Source organism: Lagenorhynchus albirostris, chromosome 2 (genome assembly GCF_949774975.1).
Source record: "Lagenorhynchus albirostris chromosome 2, mLagAlb1.1, whole genome shotgun sequence".
In the NCBI taxonomy this organism is placed as follows: domain Eukaryota; kingdom Metazoa; phylum Chordata; class Mammalia; order Artiodactyla; family Delphinidae; genus Lagenorhynchus; species Lagenorhynchus albirostris.
Genome location: NC_083096.1, coordinates 26,350,246 through 26,373,378, shown reverse-complemented (window position 1 = coordinate 26,373,378; position 23,133 = coordinate 26,350,246). Strand labels below are relative to the sequence as shown.

The 23,133-nt window shown below is 37.7% G+C and overlaps 1 protein-coding gene across 1 annotated transcript in view; it reads left to right on the top strand.

Moving 5' to 3' along the window:
• The window catches only part of CATSPERE (catsper channel auxiliary subunit epsilon), a 241,170-nt gene that overhangs the window by 178,106 nt on the left and 39,931 nt on the right, over positions 1-23,133 (top strand). The window contains exons 13-17 of the mRNA XM_060142069.1: positions 867-942; positions 4,870-4,922; positions 6,997-7,047; positions 7,445-7,478; positions 7,547-7,626. Of these exons, the coding sequence (XP_059998052.1) occupies positions 867-942; positions 4,870-4,922; positions 6,997-7,047; positions 7,445-7,478; positions 7,547-7,626 (294 nt within the window). The remainder of the gene's footprint in view (positions 1-866; positions 943-4,869; positions 4,923-6,996; positions 7,048-7,444; positions 7,479-7,546; positions 7,627-23,133) is intronic.

The window sequence follows — 23,133 nt, the reverse complement described above, 5'->3', positions numbered from 1 at the left end:
GTATCTTAGAGTTGATGAAATATGGTACAGTGATTTAAAAATATAAAAATGTGCTATTTGTATCCTCACTTATTTAGTACATTTTATATCTAATATATGATAAATATTAAAATATAATGAATATTGGAAGGAAAAGAACATTTGTTTGTGGTTAGTGTGTTTGTGGGGATTTTTTCCCAAATTTTTCAAAAAGTAAAAACCTTACTGGGGGCAGGGAAGGAATAATACTTTCAAATTTTTTTCTTCTGTAATTTTTGAGCCTTCCTATTTTGCCTGAGCACAAAATTATTCACTTGCATTTCATAATCTACAAAGGCATTATGTCTGATCTCTCTTTTGCTTCCAGTCAGATCATATTATGCAGCATAATGTGGCTCAGAAAACTAACTTCATAACTTAATATCTATTGTTCCAAAAGCATTATCAATAGGAGGAAAAAATCTGTAGAGGCTAGAGAAGGAACCTATGCAATGGCTACAGCCTTGTAATACTGTCAGGAAGCAGGGCAAGATGTCAGCAGCAAAGCCCCATTCTCAGGAGACTGAGGGTGTGAATGAAACAGAGGGCTTGAAATGCTGATAGAAACTCATTTTTATTTCCTTTTGTGCCTATCCTATGCTGGCCAAAATATGGGATACCATGAGTTGGGAGTGACTTTAGGATATGACCACAATGCATCTTAGCAGAAACTGCGAACCGTCACCACCACCACCACCAGGCCTCTAGAATTCCTCATGAGTGGGGGGGGGGGGTGGCAGTTCAATCACAACATATTAATGGGACTTTTCATCTGTTCTGCACAAAGGGACACTCATGGCTACCTCCCTTGTGATTCTATAATCTCCTGTACGTGTTGTTTCTCCTAGATACCAGAACACAGGTCTTCTGCTTGTTCACATTAGACCTAGTGAACATGCAAAAACGTGTCCAGTCTCCCAAAAGGTAAGTGACATTGGTAGAAAACTGAAAATTTTACTTCAATAATACATGGGTGGTAAAACTAAATAATACATATTAACTCCATTCAATACCACTCCCCTAATATGTAGCAACATTTTGTAATGTTTCACTGTAGAGAGAGCATAATTTTACTTTGGAAAAGGTTAGATTACTGCCCTCCATGAGTTTACCATCGGAATATAAATGCTTACAAAGATGTAAAATTATTAGTTTTTGAACATAAATAAAATTGTGTAGAGGAAAACTGAAATTAATAAGAACAGCTAAAGTTGGATATGGTTTGTCAGAGAAGACTGCCAGTCATATCCATATTTATGCTATGTTTATTTATTTTAAAAATTGGATCGGGCTTCCCTGGTGGCGCAGTGGTTGAGAGTCCGCCCTCCGATGCAGGGGATGCGAGTTCGTGCCCCGGTCTGGGAAGGTCCCACATGCCACGGAGCGGCTGGGCCCGTGAGCCATGGCCGCTGAGCCTGCGCGTCCGGAGCCTGTGCTCCGCAACGGGAGAGGCCACAACAGTGAGAGCCCCGTGTACAGCAAAAAAAAAAAAAAAAAATTGGATCATTTCTTCATTCAAAAAATTTTATTGTGTGCCTACCACGTTTCTATGTTTCAGTCTGTGTGCTAAGTAATGGGAGTTACAAAGATGAAAAGTCTCTTCCAAAGGGGAAAACATAAACTAGTGTAAAAGAATGTGAGATATACAGTTACCAAATAGCCCAGAGAACAAAGTAAGCAATTTTGATTGGGAGGGGAAAGGTGAAAAGAAGGTGATGCGTAAAATGATTGTTGAAGAGTAAGTAGAAGTTGAGCAGGAAGAGGCATATACAAAAGCACAGCAATGTGATATAGCAGTGGGGTGTTCAGGCAATCACCCACCACCACCTCCTTTGAGTCTTTGTTCCACACTGAGGGATGCCTCCTCTCTTTATTCCTTCTCATTCCAACTAATAATCAATAAACATATATTGAGCGCCCACTATATATCAGGCATAGCACAATGGGGAATACCTACATGAAGAATTCAAAGTTAAATGAGACATAGTCCCTGCTCTTCAGGACCCCAGCACCAAGAACCTCTTCCTACCAGGGCAAGGTTCCATGAATTTAAATGTATTTATTTGGCTGCACCAGGTCTCAGTTGCAACACACAGGATCTTCGTCGATGCGTGCAGGATCTTCATTGCATGTGGGATCTTTTCATTGCGGCATGGGAACTCTTAGTTACAACATGTGGGATCTAGTTCCCTGACCAGAGACCAAACCCAGGCCCCCTACATTGGGAGCACGTAGTCTTAGCCACTGGACCACCAGGGAAGTCCCAAGGTTCCATGAATTTAAAGGGAGCCTTGAACTGAGGCAAACGTGATCCATCCTTGAGCACTGCTGACACACACTGCTTCCCCAGGAAATTGCCTGCAGGTACATACTGACCACTCCCCCTGTTTATCCACCATGCTGCCTACCCAGCTTAATTCTGCTGAGGAGGCAAAAAAAACAGCAACCTAGCGAGTTCCTGCCTCAGACTTGGTCTGCATTTTCTATCTTCAGCTCCTCGACTGCTCTACTGTATTCCATATAAGATGCCTTCCTGAAGCACCGTGGTTTCCTCCATCTTTTTCCTGTCTAATTTATAGATTTGTTAGGGATCCTCATTCACCCTATCCTGCCCAGCCCAGGCATTACAAAAGCATGTTAACCTAACCTGAGTTCAAATCCAAGCTCTACCACCTACTGGCTTCAAGAAGCTCCTAAACACTCAGTCTCAGCTGCCTCATTTGTAAAAGGGGAAATATAATATCCATCTCACAGTAGTTATCTACTTTGTTGAGAGTATTAATAAGATTATTTGTGTAAAATTCCCAGAATGATACCTGTCACAGAGTAATTATCTAATATCACTGGTTTCTTCCTTGGCACACCCCAAGACATGGACCGTTCAAATCCAGCCACCATCTGTGCCCATTTCAGGTAGTTTGTATTGACCCACCCACTGAAATAGAATGGAGAGTATGCCATATAGTAGAAGATAATGGACTATGCCATAGCCCTTTGGCAACAGGAAAATGTGGCCTTGTGGAGGTAGGTCCTCTAGGTAGCCAAGAAAATAAAAACCTGTACACAACTACAAGGTATGCTCTCAATCACAGGGACCCTTCTTTGTGCTCCTATCCCCACTGGTAAGCAAGTCATCGGCCTCCCGGATAAATATTATAGACAGAGGGCCCACAGACTTCTTCTCTAGTTGGATGAAGTTAAGCCCTTGTTAAACCTGCTGGACCAACTGGACCATGGACTGAGCCATTTGAACATGAGCCTGCTGTCTTTGTTACTTAGTCTTCATAGCCTGCAGCAGAGCAGCAAATAGAACTGACAGCACCAACAGGGCTGCATCTCAGTTTTTTAACTGTACACCAAGAACCAGAATGCAATGAGGCCACCCTAGTAAACCAGTCCTCAGAGGGTGTTAGTAATTCCTTCCAAGATGAAGTTTCCCAGGGACAGATGACTACACTCTGTCTAATATATTGTCTACCAACATTTCTGTGTTGAAGGCCTTTAGAATTCCTGTCTCAGTTCAGTTGTTCTGTCCAGTTCGAGGGAATACGCTGTGTCTGATTCTGAGCTAAGGCAGAAACAGTTTTGCCTGTCTCTGTACTTAAGAGAATAACATTAAATAAAGAAAACTACTACATTCATTGTTTTCATTTGGGCTATATGTCAGAATTTCTCTGTTAGGTTTCCTGTCCCAAGGAAAATGTGTCAGCCCTCCAGCAGTGGGTACCCTACAAAACAGTCTTATTCATACTTCCCACATTCTGTACCCATGCTCCTGTTCCAGAGCCACCTGCAGGTCAACTCATGTATTTTAATCTGAGTCATGGTTGTTAATTCTGAGACTAGGAATGATTTCTGTGAACTAAGACCCATAAAAGAAGAGATGTTACAAATAAGATCATCAAGTGATGGCGTGTCCTAACTATGAAAAACTTGAGGACCTCAGCCAACCATGTACCATGTATGGATAATTTAGTAAAGATAAAGGGCAGACACATGTTTCTAAACACATTTGATGGGAAAAGATTTAATAATGATGGACAGCAAGGACTGTGGGTAGAGTTGTTGAGAGAACAAATCAGGTCCTATGGGTGAGGTCAGATACTTCAAGAAATAAAATCCATGAACTCCTGCTGTGGAGCATGCCTTTCAAATGAAGACTGAAAGCTCCTGGCTTAGCAGGTGCAATTCTTTAAATCCATCAAGCTTGGCTGGACATCATTCTCTAACCCCAGCCTCCTGATCCCCAAGGGTGTTTTTAGATTTGCCTTGTGGAAATATGCAACATACAGGACATGTTTAAAACCAAAGGCAAGTATCTAAATCCCAATTAGAAAGCCTGGGGTGGGGGTTGGAGAGGTGGGCAGGGTAGACAGTAGTGAGTAAGGTGTCCTGGAGCCAGGTAGAAATATAGGTAGCTTATCCCAGTTGAGGAAGAACCAGGACCCTGACTCTAAAAAGAAGTCAAATTCGTGTTTCCATAACATCTTACGGAAAAACCTGGACGAATTTTTTGGCCCACTCACTATTACAGAAACCTGCCATGTGAGTCAGGTGCAAGCTGGAACTACAGAGTTGATAGTCATGGTTGCAGAGGTAGTAGTGAGCGATCACATCGAAGTAAGAAAGCAGAGACCCAACCTTTGGGCCTTGTGAGCAGTAAGGGTGAAAGGAAGCAAAGAAAGAAAAAAGTGATCGAAGAAGGAGGAAAACAGCACAGAACAGTATAACAAAACTCTACATTTAAAAGGTTATTTCAAATCTAAAATGTAATTGCTTTTAGCTGTAGTAATATTCTAGATCATGTGAATTAGAACCACTAAACTCATCACCTAAATTACTTTACTTTAGGTGTTCCAAATATCTGTTGGCTGTGATGCTAATAAATTCATTGCTGTTAAAGGGCAAGTATATTTGCATTTGACTTGTCTTATTCTTTATGTTTAAAAACGAATGGTGAACTATACGGTAATTACTAGCAATAATATTAGCCCAATGACTGACATGTCCATATGAAATCCATTCATTATAAGTTGATAATTTGTCCAAACCTGACTTGTTTGAACTTTTTTGCCAAGTCAAATATTACATTTGAATCATATTCAAATATTACATTTGGATCAGACAGACTTAACCTCTATCTCCATTACCAGCATTTTTCTCTACCTTCCCTTTTCATAAGCCAGTTTCCATCCTTTGCATTACCTCCCTCAGCTCTTCAGTGTACAACTCATTTCCAGAGAAATGAGAGGGAGAAAAACTTACCTCTGTTGTCCATCCTACTCAAACCAGTTATAATTTCATTTCTGTCAGAGAACTGCTTGTAACCACAAGAGAGAAGCCTCAGTTTCCTGCACCTTTTTCCATGAGAAAGTTTTTTAGAGCAAACCTAACAGAACCACAAGTGTTTCCTTCAGAGAATCCCAAGGTGTGACTTTTATTGATTTTTACTATGGTTCACAATGAAGCACACTGGAACTTGTGTCATCCACAGCTCTTTCTTCTGCATGGGAGAGAATAAAGGTCAGCATACACAAATCTGTTTAACTGAGGTGGAATGTATAATGGAGACAAAAATGTATTGAAATTCATTTCCTGTGGTTAGGGTGAGGGTGGGGTAACATTGACTCTTATCTGAATCTATCTATGAAGTGGCTTGCTCTCATCCAAAACAAAGGTCTATTCATCTGTCATTCTAATAAGCTTTTGAGTAGTAAATTGTTAAAATCAGTTGCCGGACAGATAATTAAATATTCCCATCTCATTCAGCAAGGAATTTGCATTTCCCGTAAGTCCTTTTCCAGAAAACACAAAGGCTAACGGAATTAAACAGCCTATAGCATCTTATTTCTGGGATGGTCTACATCCTTGCTCCTTAGAGTATAAACTATGGACCAGCAGTGGCATCACCTGGGAACTTATTAGAAATGCAGAATCTCAGGCCTCACCTCGTACCTGCTGAGTCAGAATCTCTGTTTTAACAAAATTTCCAAGATTAGTAGGGCCATTAAAATTTGAGAATAACTGCTCTAAGCAACATGTTACCAAAATCAATTCCCAGTACCCCTGCATGCAGTATCATTGCATGAAGATTTCCTTCTTCAGTGAGATGCAAAACAGCTTGAATCAATCTGTTTCTGGGAAGGTTTAGAGAGCAATTGTCAAACTAGGTTGCTCGCCAGAATCACCTGGAGAGCATGTCTGAAAACACAGATTTCAGGACCTCTTTCCAGATCTCTCAGTCAATGACCCACTGCTCTGGAACTCTAAAAATGACCCTAATTTCTTGGATTCAGGTTGTGGTTGGTCTAAGTTTTCACAATCAGCAAAGGATACCTATGGGGCCAATGATACTTCTGACAGGAGAGTTGTCACTGAAGGAGGGCATCTCTTGGGGTCTAATTTGAATTCAGGGTGGGAGGTGGTCCTAGTCTTCCAATATCTATATAAACACAGCAGTGACTGGGGTTCCTTCTGAGTCACACTGGAAGCAGCCAGCAAAAATGGTCAAATGAATAATTTAACTTACTAAAAACTCTATCATTTTATAGACCATGATAGCCTTATGTCTGCATAAACCCTAACTAGAAATTATGTGAATTCTTAAAATAGATCCTTACCTGTGCAACTGAGTCTCTAGTAGCAATTAGAACTGTGTTTTAAAAAATTATTAAGAATGAAACAGTCCAAAGAAATTTGTCTTTACTTTGATGGATTTTCTACAAATTTTCACATGTATCAAATATAAGAGATAAATCAGTATATTTCAAATTCTGGTACATTCAGAAACATTTGTGAAGCTGAGTTTTAAAAATAGAAATGCTAGGACTACACACCAACCCCAAAGATTCTAATTCAATAAGTGATGATTCTGTGATACTTTCGAGTTCAAGAATCACTGAGTTAAATGATTAAATGTTTGTGCTAGTAAGTAAGGAATGATGATATTACAACTTCATTATGTTTTATTTTTTGTAGATTTGATAAAAAAGAATGCCTTCAGCATGATTTTTTTTACATCATTGAAAAGTAAGAAGTATTTTTTAACAAACATTGAGTTTTATATTAACGTAGTATCAATAATTTAGAATCAGTATTTATTCCTATTATCATCAGTCTTTTCTGATATATACATTTATTGCTATAAATTTACCTCTAGGCACTGATTTTGCTGCACCTCACAAATTTTGATAAGTTGTGTTTTCATTTAGTTGAACATATTTTCTAACTTCTCTTAAGATTTTGTCTTTGATCCGTGTGTTATTTAGAAGTATGTTGTTTAATCTCCACATATTTTAGGAGTATTTTGTAATTATGGTTATCTGTTTGACTTTTGTGATACCTCTTTACCCAAACAAAGTAGTGGTTTTAATTTTTAAGTTTGAGAAGAGGAAAGATTCTAAGTAATGAAAGTGTCTTTTTACAGGTCATATCTGAGGGATCGACCATCTAAACACTTGGTAAGAAAACTATAATTTTGTCAATCAGCCAAATATAGAAAATAACTAAAGCATTTTTCCTTTTCCAGAGAGTAAAATATAATTGGGAAAAATATGGCTGCCCACTGAGAGTTGATTTCAGAGAAAAGTTTCACCCTGTGGTTCAACTGTAAGTATATTCTCACTAAAAATTTTAACTTAGTTTGAAAGTTTCAAAATAAAAGTATGAAAAGAAGCCTAATTAATCATGCATTTAATAATAAATATTTTTGAGCACCCAAATATATGCAACACTAGGTTTTCAGTACTAGTTATGGAAAGTTGGATGGTCCATGGTCCCTGCATGTTGAGGGAGATTACAATTTAGAAGTTGAGACATAAGTAGGTAAGAGAGCTGAGACTCCTCTCATGGATGCAGACAGTCTCCTAACCCCTGCTTTATCCTCTCTAAATCTCTCCCCAACCTTCAGCGCCCCTCCCTGTTATAGGAACTATCTCCCCCTGGTGACATATGACTTTTCTTTCCATGTGCCAATAATAACTGAATGCTCGCAAAGAGAGAAACTAGATTACTAATAAGGAATAGTACGTGGGGAGATTTCAAAAATATTATCTCTAACTTAATTTTTATAAATAATGTTTCATTAAAAAAATGAATAAAATGCTACAAGGAAGGCTTTTCCAAGTGATTTTGTGCTAGTTTGCTTGCTTCTCTGACTTTATTCTAGATTTATGATTATAAAAAAGTTACAAAGCTTGTTACAAAATTAAAAATATAGAAAAATATGAGACAAGTGACCTAGGTTTCTATTTTTTTTTTGCTATTATAAACAAAATTGTGGTGAATATCCATTTATATAAATGTATGGACATTAGTCCAGATATGCCATGAGGATAAATTACTGGATAATTCATCCAGTAAATTTGTCCAGTAAATTTATCCTCATGGCAGAGGATAATTACTGCCATGAGGATAAATTACTGGAAGTGAAATTCCTATGAGCAAAACATCAAAATTTTAGTCAATGCTTTCAGCTTTTGGGGCCCTCAGGCTGAAGACAGCTTCTGAGATCTCTTAGGGTGTGTAGGTGTGAAGTAATGAATCAGGCACTCCAATTTAGTTTTGCCATCAGAGCTTTCCCTGTTGGAATCCAGAAGGCCTCTGCCAGCACGTACTGCCCCCCACTTCTCATCTATGACAGTTCTAAGATTCTGTGCTCTGCCCTAACCCTCTTATGTTACCCTCCTACAATCCCTCTGTCATGGGTTCTCTGAGCAATCAGGCTAATCTGCTATCTTCTTTAGTTTCAATCTTCTAGACATCTAATCATGCCACTTCTTTTCTTGGACACCCTAGGCACTCCTTCCCCTGCTAAGACCTAGTTTTTTTCTTTGTTTTTTTTGTTTGTTTTATCTAGTGCCTAATCCTCCAGTGGTAAAAAAAATCTCAATGTTCTCTCTCAGAGAAGTGCACTCTTCAGTTCATATCATCATTATTAAACACCTACTTTGCACCAATTACTGTGCTAGGTACTGGGAATTCAAAAATGACTAACCCAGAATTTCTGCTCTCAAGAGCTCAAGAGTCTGATAAATTAGATATGAACTGATATGCTAAATGGAACAATAGAAAGAAATGACATGGGTGGTTGGTATTGAAACTGAAAAGAAAAGAATCCAACTCAGCTATAAAAGGGAGAGGGGCTCTGGAAAGTGTTCCCAGAGCATTTGAGCTGAGTCACTGAGTCTTAAATTATAACGAATATCTAGCTGAAGGCAGAGAAGAGAAGGAGAAGTGGGGAAGGTAAAAGGGAACTCCAGTGAGTAAGCCTTTCAAGCAAAAATGATAGTTAGAGGAAGAAATTTCATAGTTCAAATGGTATAATGTTATCAGAGCACATAGTGAGGCATCATGTATCAGTAGAAAAGCCTGGGAAACTAGCTAGGTAGAGTCCAGCTCATGGAAGACTTTCTATCCATTCTTATGGTAGAGTGGCATGATTAAATATTTGCTTTAGCTAGTTCTCTCTGGAAGAAGTATAGAAGATGAATTTCAGGGAAACATGTCTAAGTAAGGAGACCAGGTAGTAAACTGTACTGATAGTCCAGGGAGGAAAAAAAAAACAAATGACTGAGATAGCAACAAAGACAAAAAAGAGGAATCACTTATGAGAAAATTACTCATAGTGACAGGCAGGGCTTGATAATTGATAGATGTGAGTGATGAGGGAAAGAGAGAATGAGGAAGATGAATGAGTCAAAGGTAATATCAATCAGGAGAGATTTTCTGCAAACTTCTACTACTGTTATCTATCCATCTTCAAGCATCTGTGCCCATTAACTCTGTCTGTCTTCCTGTCACCATAGATAAAGTATATGGGTATCTAAGGCCTGTCCCTCCATTTGTGAACTGGATACCTACACCCTTTCCTAATTAAAACCACTGTTCCTGAAATTGCCCCCTCTTTCTCCTGCATCATCAACTTTACCCTGTCTACTGGATCATCATACAAATATGCAATTCTTTCCGTCACCAAAACCAAAACCTAAACCAAAACAAAAACCCTCTCTTGACCCCACTACCCCTCTCGCTACTATACTCACTGTCACCAGCTCTTCTCCTATCCTCTCCCAAATCTTTCTCAGTCAGGATTTTACCCCCACCACTCCATTGGCACTGCTAGCCAATGTGACCAACAGCCTTGGCCTCCGTATTGCTAAACTTAGTGGTCAGTTCTCAGGTCTCATCTTACTTGATCTCATTAACAAGAATTGACAGTTGATTATTTCCTCCTACTTGAAATATTTTCCTTATTGGGTTTCCAGGATATCACATTTTCCTACTTTTCCTGCTACCTCACTGATAGCTCCTCCTTAATTTCTTAGTTTCTCCTTTTCTCCATGACTTCTTAATGTTGGAATGCCCCAAGGCTCAAAGCTTTCTTTTCTTTTCTCCACTTCAACTTTCTCTTTCAGTGATGTCATCCAGTCTCATGGACTCGAATGTCTCAATATATTGATAAACGCCAAAACTGTATCTTCAGCCTGAATATCCTCCATTGTATTAGTCAAATACGGCTAGGCTATGCTGCAGTAAAAAACCCTGGCATCTCTGTGCTTAACCTTTTTCATGTCATAGTCTGACATATTTTGTACCTACATCATCTTGACACGGCCTCCTAGACTACCACTATGAAAGGGGAAAACTAGAAAAAAAAAAAAGACTAGAGGATTTCCTGGGATATCTTAAAGGGTTGGGCCTAGAAGTGGTTTACATCATTTCCACCCACATCCAATTATCTGGAACCTAATGCCATAGCCCTAATCTAACTCCAAGGTGGGCTAGAAAATGTAAACAGGCACAGGGTTATTTGGTGAGCACTAACAGTGTCTGCAAAACTCTTGAACTCCAGACCCATAAATCCACATAGATGTTGAATACATAAATCACTTTTCTACTTAGATATTGCCTAGATATATCAAACAACCTGTTCAAAACTGAACTCCTGATCTTACCCTCAAAATCTGCTCCATCAATAGCATTCCTCATTTCAACTGATATTAACCCTATCCTTCTGGCTGTTTGGGTCAAACTTTGGAATCACCCCAGCCACTCTTCCTTTTATATCTTTCATTCAATACATCAGTAAATCCTATTGGCTCTATCTTCACGATACCTACAGAATCTGACTATTTGTCACCACTTGAACTGCTAACACCCTGATCCAAGCCATCACTACTTGCCTGGATTATTAAAATAGCCTTTCTGTTGGTCTCCCTGCTTCCACCCTTGCATCTCTATAGCAGCAACAGTGAATCATTTAAAATGGTTAGAGCACATCACTCCTAAGCTCAAAATGTATAATCACTGAGTAAAAGCCAAGTCGTTACTCTGATTTACAAAGCTCTATGTGATCTGCTGTCCCTGTTACCTTTCTCCTGATGAGCTTCACCTCACTTACTCATTCTACTCACTTGGCCTCCTTATTGTCCCTCAGGTAAGCCAAGCAGATTCCCACCTCAGGGCCATTGTACCTGCTGCTTGCTGTGCCTGCAATGCTCTTTCCCCAGATGTTCACTTAGTTTGTTCTCTCACTTCCTTCAAGTCTTTGCCCAAATGTCATTTTCTTAAAGAGACTTATGCTGACTGTCATGTTTAAAATTATAAGCTGCCTCTGCACCACCTTCACTCCTCACCTGTCTTTTTTGTTCATGGTATTTATTACCACCTAACAAATTACTTATTTAACTTGTGTATTGTCTTTTCCCCTCTACTATATTGGAAGTTCCATAGAGAAGAGCTTTTTATTTAGTTAGTTCACTGCTATATCCTCCAGCACCTAGATCACTGACTAGCATATAGTAAGCAATCAATAAATATTTGCTGAATGAACTCATGAATTTTATGTCTATGGCTTCCCTAAACTGGACAAATTTTAATACCATCAATTGTAATATAAAATAGAGAATAAAGGGTATGCTTACAGGGGAAGATGACTAGTTGATTTTTAGACATTTTGAATTTGAGTCTGTGTGACATCCAGAAGGAGATGTGCAATAAAATGTTAAATTGAAGCATCTGAAGTTCACGTAAACTGTCTGAGCTAGAGATATATTTGGAAGTCAATAAAAATTTTGTGATATTAAGAATTGTTGTGAGTGATCATAAAGAATTATTGGGGTACATAAGAGGTCCAATTGTACCCCTCTTCCCTGACCAAATCCTGAGTGAATTGAATAATATGAGTCAGAAGATGAATGTTATTACTCATCACTTATTACTGACAAAAAATATATATTGACAGATGTAGCTTACATTTGCAGAAAGTGAACTTCCTGATACTACACCACTAATACTATACCTAACAGGGTTAAAAAGAATCATCTCCCCAGTCACACATATTGTTGATTCACTGTTGGTCTCTCATCTCGGAGGCACTTTAAATGTATAACATAAATGAGAAAAGAACATGTTATCCTACAAGAAATTCACTCATAAGAAGAAAAATGAGAAGCCAAGCCAAGCATGCCCAGCTTATTCTTTTCTAAGTTATCAATCATTTAAGTCAACCCACTTCCCAAGGGGCAAAGTGAATAGAAGAGCAAAGATAGACCAAGAATGTTATACTCATTGAGCTCCCTCCACATAAAAGGAAGTATCAAAAGTTTTGTTTCATTTTAACCATAATATGGAAAATAAGAAGAGTTATGAGCCAAAGATTTACACTACTAAAAACCAAACAAAAAAAACCAATATTCAAACGTGGTGAGAGGAAAAAAGAGTCTAGAAATAAGGGCCAGAAAAAAACATTCAGAGAAACACAAGGACAACATAGATAATGTGGAATTGTGGAAGCAAAGACAATAGGAATTTTTTTTCCTTTGTCTTTTATTTATTTATTTATTTTGTTTTGGTTTTCTGGGGGTTTTTTTTTAACATCTTTATTGGAGTATAATTGCTTTGCAACGGTGTGTTAGTTTCTGCTTTATAACAAAGTGAATCAGTTATAGCTATACATATATCCCCATATCTCTTCCCTCTTGCGTCTCCCTCCCTCCCACCCTCCCTATCCCACCCCTCTAGGTGGTCACAAAGCACCGAGCTGATCTCTCTGTGCTATGCGGCTGCTTCCCACTAGCTATCTATTTTACATTTGGTAGTGTATGTATGTCCATGCCACTCTCTCACTTTGTCCCAGCTTACCCTTCCCCCTCCCCACAATAGGAATTTTTTTTTTTTTTTTTTTTAGCAGTACGCGGACCTCTCACTGTTGTGGCCTCTCCCGTTGCGGAGCACAGGCTCCGGACGCGCAGGTTCAGTGGCCATGGCTCACGGGCCCAGCCACTCCACGGCATGTGGGATCTTCCCGGATCGGGGCATGAACCCGTGTCCCCTGCGTCGGCAGGAGGACTCTCAACAACTGCGCCACCAGTGAAGCTCACAATAGGATTTTTTAAGAAAAAATGAGTAAAAGAGTCAAATTCAGAGAGACCTACTAAACCATCACTGAAAATGTCCATTGGATTTGACATTAGAATAGCATTAGTGAACTTTATAAGAGTAGTTTCTATGAAATGATGAGAACAGACAGAAGTCAGATTGCAGGGCGTTTGCAAAATCAAAGATTTTTATGTAGGGAAAAAATGTAGCCTACACTTTTTCAACTTTTGGTTGAAATTTACCTATAGAGTAAAACACAAAATCATGAGGTTTCTTTTTTTAGGATAAAAGATATCAGCATGTTTACAATTCAAGTTTACAGTTTACATGTTACAGTTGAGCTTTCTTTAATAAAGGAAGAAAAGTTTAAAATCAGTCATTCTGAATATGGTAATGCAACAGACTGAGCTCACTTGAACCACTCCCCATCCACACATAATCCTTGATAAAACATAACAAAATAGTTTATGCATAGCCAAACTTGAAAAAAAGAAAGAGCAATCTCTAGGTGATACAAGTAAAGAGAGAACTCTAAAAGTAGTCAGCTCCAGGTGATCTACTGTAGTCCAGGAATATTGATCCAGGATACTGCAAGTAGGAATTAGGAGATAGGGTTTTAAAGCCTCTGTGGGGCCAGGAAGATCTTTCATAAATCCAGGATATATGAAGACTAGAAAATTCTACTCAATGACAAGAGAAACAAGGAAGAAAGTTTTACCTGCATGAATGTGGGAAAAATATCTCCTGTAAGAATGTTAGATGTCAACTTCAGGCTGTATGTGGACAGGGATCTAAATTTAATGTATATACATAGGAAAAGACCATAGTAATAAAAATCAATAGATGAAAAAAGAAGCTAAAAACATGTCACGTAGCCATAAAATCCCTAAGGCTCCAACAGAAGCAATTGAAAAAGTAAATCCAGTGCATAAGACTCCCACTGGAAAAATCACCACCACCAAAGAATTGTCAATAAATGTTTACCAACCATATGAGGAAATGGGAGAGTTAGAAGATAAAATAAATTGAAAGATAGGCCCAACAAAACTAAAAATAACAAAGCAATCTGAACAATACATAAAATATTGTTAAAGAAAAATAAAGAAAAAGGAAGACAAATATAACAAACTATAACAAAAAATATGACTATGAAAAGAAAGTAGGGGGACTTCCCTGGCAGTACAGTAGTTAAGACTCCACACTCTCAATGCAAGGGGCATGGGTTTGACCCCAGGTTGGAGAACTAAGATCCAGCATGCCACACAGCGTGGCCTAAAAAAAAAAAAAAAAGAAAGAAAGAAAAGAAAGTAGGCATATTTTAAAAAGATAGAAATTCTGGATATAAAATCATAGCTATTAAATTCAAAAGTTTAGAGATGATTACAAACCACTAAAGATATGGGTAAAGAGAGGGTTACAAAAAAAAAGAAAGAAAGAAAGAGAGAGAGAGAGACATGGAAATCAACCAGAATGCAGCACAAATAGTTAAGGAGATATAGAAATAAGAAAGAAGAAAAAATTGAGAAAAGAATGACAAATTCTTCTAACATGTGCCTAATAGTTTTCTCCAGAAGAAGAAATTAGAGAAAATGGATTGGAAAGGGAAGTGAAACTCAATCAAATAAAATGTGAAAACTTCCCATAATTTATTAAAGGGCTAAGTCATCAGGGTGAAAATTGACACAAAGTCTTAAGTAACTCAAAATGAAATCATAGAACACAAAAGAAAAGAGAAAATGTTTATATGCTGCCATACAGATAAGATAGATTACCCACAATAGACTGCCACTTATATTGAGAGATTTCTTATCAGCAAAAATAGGACAAAAATAATAGAATGATATTTTCATTGATCTGAGGGAAAAGAATGTTAATCTTAGATTGTAAATCTAGATAAATTTTATTAGAGAGTTAAGGTGAAATAAATACCTATGCAAATAAAGAGTTTACATTAAAAATCCTTAATAAAAACAAAACAAAAAAACTACTGAAGGATTTTATTCAATAAGAAGAAAAATAAGCCCAAAAAGGAAAATAACAAAGTAGAGGAATCAATCATAAGGAAAGAAATTATTGGTTAAAGTAAAGAAAGATAAACTGTAGAAATAAATTTTAAGAATAATATCTTTGATGAATGTGAAAACAAGATGGAAATGAAATAATACTACTCAACATGTGGAATTGAAGTAAGATGATTAGAGTTAAATTATTCTGAAATCTTAGCATTGTTTAGGTGTGGGGTCAAGACTTTTAAAGTGAAGAGTCACTAAAAGAAGAATAGAAAGAACAAAGTGGGGTTATTTTTGAAAAAACTTGATAAGAAGAAAACTTAATGAACATACAAAATACCGTTTTCTTTTCCTCCAGGGCACACACCTAGACTCTGTTTCTAAACATGCTTTGCAGTTAGGTGGGGCCATATGCCTGAATACTGCACAGTGGAATGTGGTCCAAAGTGTCACATGACCAGTACGGCTTGGACTCTGCCCCCCATAAAAAAAATTAAGTTTTACATAATCCTCCCAGCTATCTCTTTTTATCTTCTATCATCTGCCAGTTTTGGAGAATCCAAAAAGGACTCAGAAACATTATGGTCTACTAAATGGAAAAAGTCTGGGTTTCTAAAGGATTATGTGGAGCAGAGCATCTCCCCTCATCTAATTCCACCCACAGTGGACCATAAAATGAGTAAGGAATAAACTTTATTGTGTTAACTTACTGAGATTTTGAGGATTGTTGTAGCAATGAAGTTAGACCAACTTAAACTATTGAGCAATGCTATAGATGAAAAGAGAAAAAAATACAGTTAGTAAAAAGAAAAAGTTACATAGTAGAAATACACATAAATATATTAATAATGACCAAAATTTTAAAGCACTTACTTCTATATTAAAAGACAATAATTCTAAGATTGCATTCTTAAATGAAGTCAGGTATACGTAATTTATGAGAGAAATGTCCAGTAACTGTTAGACCTTAGAAGAACGTTCAGCACGTTGAATTCAAGATCAAAATACAATAAATTAAAATGTCTCTATACATCAGTAAATGCTAACTAGAATATATAGTTGACCCTTGAACAACCCTCCATGTACATATAATAAATAATAATAGTAATAATAATAAAATAATAAAATTCACATATAACTTATAGTTGGCTCTCCACACATGTGGTTCCTCCATACTGCTGTTCCACATCTGCAGATTTAAACCTACCACAGATTTTGTGGTACTGTAGTATTTACTATTGAAAAAAATCTGCATATAAGCACACCCACACGGTTTAAACCCATTGTTTTTGAGGGTAAACTGTATAATAGAAAAATTATTCCATTCACAATAGCAAAAATAAAGTAGAGTAGATTTAATAAAAGTTGTACAAGATCTGTATAGCAAAATTTATAAAACATTATTAAATACATAGAAGAGGACTATAATACTTGAAAAACTATACCACATGTTTTGATAGAGAGACTCAGTATTATAAAGGTATCAGTTCTTCTCTAATCTATCCATAACTTAAATGAAATTCCAATAAAATTTCATCAGGGTTTTCAGCAGAATTTAACAAGTAGGTCCTAAAATTTATATAGAAAAACAATGGGCTAAAACTATCCAGTCAAATATCTTCCAGAATTGAAGTTCTAGAAATGGCAAAGTAGTTTTATTTGACATACACTCTGCCCAATACCAATTATATATGCTCTAGACAAACTGTAATAAATAATTCTTTAGAAGCATTAGAGAGCAAAAACTGCAAAAGACATGATCCTTGAAAGAAGGAACGATTTCTAAGTAAGACTGTCCTCTGAAGTCACTTCCTATTTTTTTGGCAGGGTATGAGGGAGTCAGGCTTTAACAGAAAATGACAGATCTACTGAACTTAAGAGACAGACAGTGAAGTATGTGACTGTGAAACAGCTGTAAATTTAGGTGAAAAATCTTGGAAAGGACAGCATCATACAGGAGGAGCAGCAAAAGTATAGAAAACTTTTTCCTCAAATTCTTGGCTAACTCTTGAACTGTGCATGTGTAAGGAAAGGAAGCAGAAATGTCAATAGTTACCTGATGCTAGGAGACAAATCTAGACAAAGTCACACCAACTTAGAGGGTATTGGAAAACACCTTAGGCTTTCTTCTGAAACCAAAATGGTTAGCTAAGGACAAAATACTATGTCCCAGGGTTAAAGGCAAAATCAAACAACTGTAAAGCCTTCCAAGTCCTAAAACTAATCTTCATCAGGGTCAGGGAGATCCACCAGTTATTTATCTTCAGAAGAAGAAGAAAGAGAAGGAGAAGGAGAAGGAGAAGAAGAAGAAGAAGAGAAGGAAGAGGAAAAAGAGGAAGAGGAGGAAGAAGAGAAAAAGAAGAACAACAATAGCAACAACAACAAAACTCTTTAGAGGAAAATAAAAAAACCCAGAGTGTCAACAATGTATAATTTAAATGTTCAGTACAGTAGAGTATTAAAAATTACTAGACATCAAAAGAAGCAGGAAAATGACCCCAAATCAATAAAATGGAGCTAGTAGTAGCAGACTACAGATGACCCATACTCTGACTGGAATTAGCAGACAAGGACTTTAATTCAGCAAGTATAAATATGTTAAAAGATTCTTAGGAAAATTGTAGAGAATGGGTGAACAGATAGGGAATCCCAGTAAAGAAATGCTAACTATTTTTTTAAAAGAGCCAATTTGGGGACTTCCCTGGTGGCACAGTGGTTAAGAATCAGCTTGCCAATGCAGGGGACACGAGTTCAAGCCCTGGTCCAGGAAGATCCCACATGCCGCAGAGCAACTAAGCCTGTGTGCCACAACCACTGAACCTGTGCTCTAGAGCCCGTGAGCCACAATTACTTAAGCCCACATGCTTGGAGCCTGTGCTCCATAAGAAGAGAAGCCACCACAATGAGAAGACCATGCACTGCAATGAAGAGTAGCCCCTACTCACCGCAACTAGAGAAAACCCGCATGCAACAATGAAAACCCAATGCAGCCAAAAGTAAATAAATTTTAAAAAGAGTCAGTTTGGAATGCTAGAATAAAAGCAAATACAGCATCTGAAATTTAAAAATAAAAATTAATAGTATGGACTTAATAGGAAGTTAAACAAAGCAGATAAAAAGATTAGTGAAAATAAAGATAGTTCAATGGAAATTATCTAAATTATACCACAGGAAAGAAATTTTTTAAATTATGTGCTTCAATGACCTATGGAACAATATCAAGCAATCTAACTTAAATAGAATTGGAGAATATTTTTTGAAGAAATATTGACTGAAATATATCCAAAGTTGGTGATAAATATTAGCCCATGGATCCCAGAAGCTCAATAAACACCACATCCAAGCACAACATAGACAAATGCTGAAAGCTAAAGATAAAGAGAAATGTTTAAGAGCAGCTAGACAGGGAAAAAATGATACACTACATTCAGGGGAACAAAGAAAGAATTACAGCAAACTTTTCACCAGAAATAGTAGAGGTCAGTAATTAAACTCAAAAGCTTCTACATGGCAAAGGAAACCATAAACAAAGTGAAAAGACAACCTACAGAATAGGAGAAAATATTTGTAAATGATGTGACCGACAAGGGATTAGTCTCCAAAATTTACAAAGAGCTCATGTGGCTGAATATCAATAAAACAAATGACCCAATCAAAAAATAGGCAGAAGACATAAATAGATATTCCTCCAAAGAAGACATACAGGTGGGCAAGAGGTACATGAAAAGATGCTCAACGTCACTAATCATTAGAGAAATGCAAACCAAAACTACAATGAGATATCACCTCACACCAGTCAGAATGGCCATCATCAAAAAATCTACAAACAATTAATAGTGGAGAGGGTGTGGAGAAAACGGAACCCTCCTACACTGTTGATGGGAATGTAAATTGGTACAGCCACTGTGGAGAACACTATGGAGGTTCCTTAAAAAACTAAAAATAGAGCTACCATATCATCCAGCAGTTCCACTCCTGGGCATATATCTGGAGAAAACCATAATTAGAAAAGATATATGTACCCCAATGTTCATTGCAGCAGTATTTACAATACCAGGACATGGAAGCAACCTACATGTCCATCAATGAAGGAATGGATAAAGAAGATGTGGTACATATATACAGTGGAATATTACTCTGCCATAAAAAAAGAATGAAATGCCATTTGCAGCAACATGGATGAACCTGGAGATTATCATACTAAGTGAAGTAAGTCAGACAGGGAAAGAAAAATATCGTATGACATCACTTATATGTGGGATCTAAAAAAAAAAATTATACAAATGAACTTATTTACAAAACAGAAACAGACTTACAGACTTAGAGAATGAACTCATGGTTACCAGGGGGAGGGGTGGAGGAGGGGAAGGGATAGATAGGGAGTTTGGGATTTACATGTACACACTGCTATATTTAAAATAGATAACCAACAAGGGCCTACTATATAGCACAGGGAGCACTGCTCAATATTCTGTTATAAAATAAATGGGAAAAGAATATGAAAAAGAATAGATACATGTATATGTATAACTGGATCACTTTGCTGTACACCTGAAACTAACATTATTAATCAACTATACTCCAATATAAAATAAAAATTTATTATTAATCAGCTATACTCCATTAATCAACTATACTCCATTTTTAATTATTATAAATTAACTATACTCCAATATAAAATAAAAATTTATTAAAAATCTTTAAAAAAAGAAGAAACAGTAGAGGTCAGGTAACAATAGAATGGCATTTTTAAGTGCTGAAGGATAAAAGAACTAGCAAGTTAACTATTAAGTTAACCACAGTATTATCCTATGATCTAGCAATTTCACTTCTGGCTATATATCCAAAAGAAGTGAAAGGAGGGAATAGAACAGATATTTGTACATCATATTCTTAAGCAGCATTATTCATAATAGTCAAAAGGTGGAAGCAACCCAAGTGTTCATTGACAGATAAACAGATAAACAAAATGTGATACATATCTATAATGGAGTATTATTCAGCCTTAAAGAAGGCAATTCTTACACATGCCTCAACATGCATGAATCTTAAAGACATTATGCTAAAAGAAAAATGCCAGTCACCAAAGGACAAATACTGTATGATTCCACTTTCATGAGGTACCAAGAGTTATTAATTCATAGAAAGTAGAATGGCGCTTTCCAGGGGCTGCAGGATAAGGGGAATGGCAAGTTATCATTTAATGGGTAAGAAATTTCCCTTGCAGAACATTTGATCCTGTCTAAAATGTCCATAAGACATTTGATCCAAAAGATATTTGGTCCATGCCAAAAAGTTCTTGAAATGTGGTTCTGTCCAAAACATTCATGAAAATATTTGGTCTATGCTAAATAGTTTTGACAGGACCAAATATCAAGGACTTTTTGATGTGGACAAAATGTCTCCATAGATGTTTTGGACAGGACAAAATGTGACCAAATATAAAGAACATTTTGGCATAGATCAAATGTGTTATGGACATTTTGGACAGGAGCAAATGGTCCTGCAAATATCAAAGAAGGACATTTTGGGATGGACCAAATATATTATGGACATTTTGGACAGGATTAAATGTCTGCTAACTGGAATTTCAGTTTTGCAAGATGAAAAGATTATGTAGACAGATGGTCGTGATCATACAACGAAGTTTTATGCTTAATGCCACTGAACTGTATATTTAAAAATGGTTAAAATGCTAATTTTTACATTGTGCATATTTTTCATGATAAAAAAATCTGGTGAGAGGAGATCAAGATGGTGGAGTAAAAGGACATGGACTCTCCCTCTGCCCCCACCCCATGAACACATTGAAAATACAGCTACATGTGGAAAATTCTCACTGAAAACTAACTGGAGACTGGCAGAAAGACTCCTATACAACCTAGGCTGTCAGAAAGATCCACGCAGAATTGGGTAGGAAGGGAAGAAAAGTGATCAGGTCAGGATCTGTGAACCTGGGAGGGGATTCAGAGGAGAAAGCTTACATGGATGAAGATCCTCCCTAGGGAGTGAGCAGTTCAAACCACCTATTGGGTGCCCGAGCCCTGGGGTCTAACACTGTGAAGACGAGCCCCCTTGGCTCGTTGGAAGGCCAGTAGGACTAACAGAAGGACTGTAGGAAGCCTGAACTCCACTCATGAAGAGCACACACTTGCTTGCTCCTGAAGCAGGGTGGAGAGGGTGAATTGAGACTGCACAGGTGGCTGGCTGGTTTCCCATGACGTCCCAGCGCATATCCTAGCCTGAGCCAAATGACCACTTGAGTCCTGCTTGTTTCATGACACAATTCCACACCTTAGCTAGGATGGTAGAGTCCAAAGGGAGGCTCATCTGTGAGGGACAAAGGAGGTTCGGACTCAAAGCAGTGTCTGAGTGGAGTGGGGGCAGCCATTACTGGCACTTTCACAGGCATCACATTGGAAGCAGTCCAGGTGTCTGACCCCAGCCAGACCACCACAGCCTGTACCCTGACACATGCCGAGCATCCATGCCAGCCCCTCTTATTCCAGCACTGCTTCCCTCTGGGATGAGGGTTCCAGTGCTGGGAGGCGGGAGAGCACACACTTAAAGGGAACAGAGCCAGCTCAGAGCCAAACTTCAGGGCTTCTGCTTCAGCAACTTGGGACTTGACCCCTCCCTTTATAGGGTGGTGATGGTCACAGAGCAGAGGAGAAGCCCTGGCTGACACCTGGCTCTGGCCCTACCATCTCCAGTCCCACTTCCTACCAAGGTGATGGTTGCCAATACACCCTGCAAAAAGATAGGACTTGTGTTCACTTCAGATCCAGCTCTCCCACCAAAGCCACTGGGCACATGCACACTGTATAGGGATGCTCTCATAAAGGGGCACCCCTTCAAGACTGCAATAGGTAACTGTTTCATCTAATTTCATACACACAGAGAGAGTTGAGCAAAATGAGAATACAGAGGAATTTGTTTCAATTGAAAGAGCAACAGAAAACCCCTGAAAAAACAACCAGTGAAAAAGCGGTAAACAATTTACCAGATAAAGAGTCAAAACATTAGTAATAAGAATGCTAACTGAATTAGGAAAAAGAATAGATGAACACAGTGAGAGTTTTAACAAAGAACTAGAATATGAAAAAGAACCAGTCAGAACTGAAGCATATGATAACTGAAATGAAAAGCACAGTAGAAGGAATGAACAGCAGACTAGGTGATATAGAAGAAGTGGAAAACATAGGCAGAACACTCTATGACATAAATCACAACAAGATCCTTTTTGACCCACCTCCTAGAGAAATGGAAATAAAAACAAAAATAAACAAATGGGACCTAATGAAACTTCAAAGCTTTTTCACAGCAAAGTAAACCATAAACAGGACCAAAAGACAACCCTCAGAATGGGGGAAAATATTTGCAAATGAAGCAACTGACAAAGGATTAATCTCCAAAATTTACAAGCAGCTCATGCAGCTCAATGTCAAGAAAACAAACAACCCAATCCAAAAATGGGCAGAAGACCTAAATAGACATTTCTCCAAAGAAGATATCCAGACTGCCAACAAACACATGAAAGAATGCTCAACATCACTAATCATTAGAGAAATGCAAATCAAAACTACAATGAGATATCATCTCACACCAGTCAGAATGGCCATCATCAAAAAATCTAGAAACAATAAATGCTGGAGAGGGTGTGGAGAAAAGGGAACACTCTTGCACTGATGGTGGGAATGTGAATTGGTTCAGCCACTATGGAGAA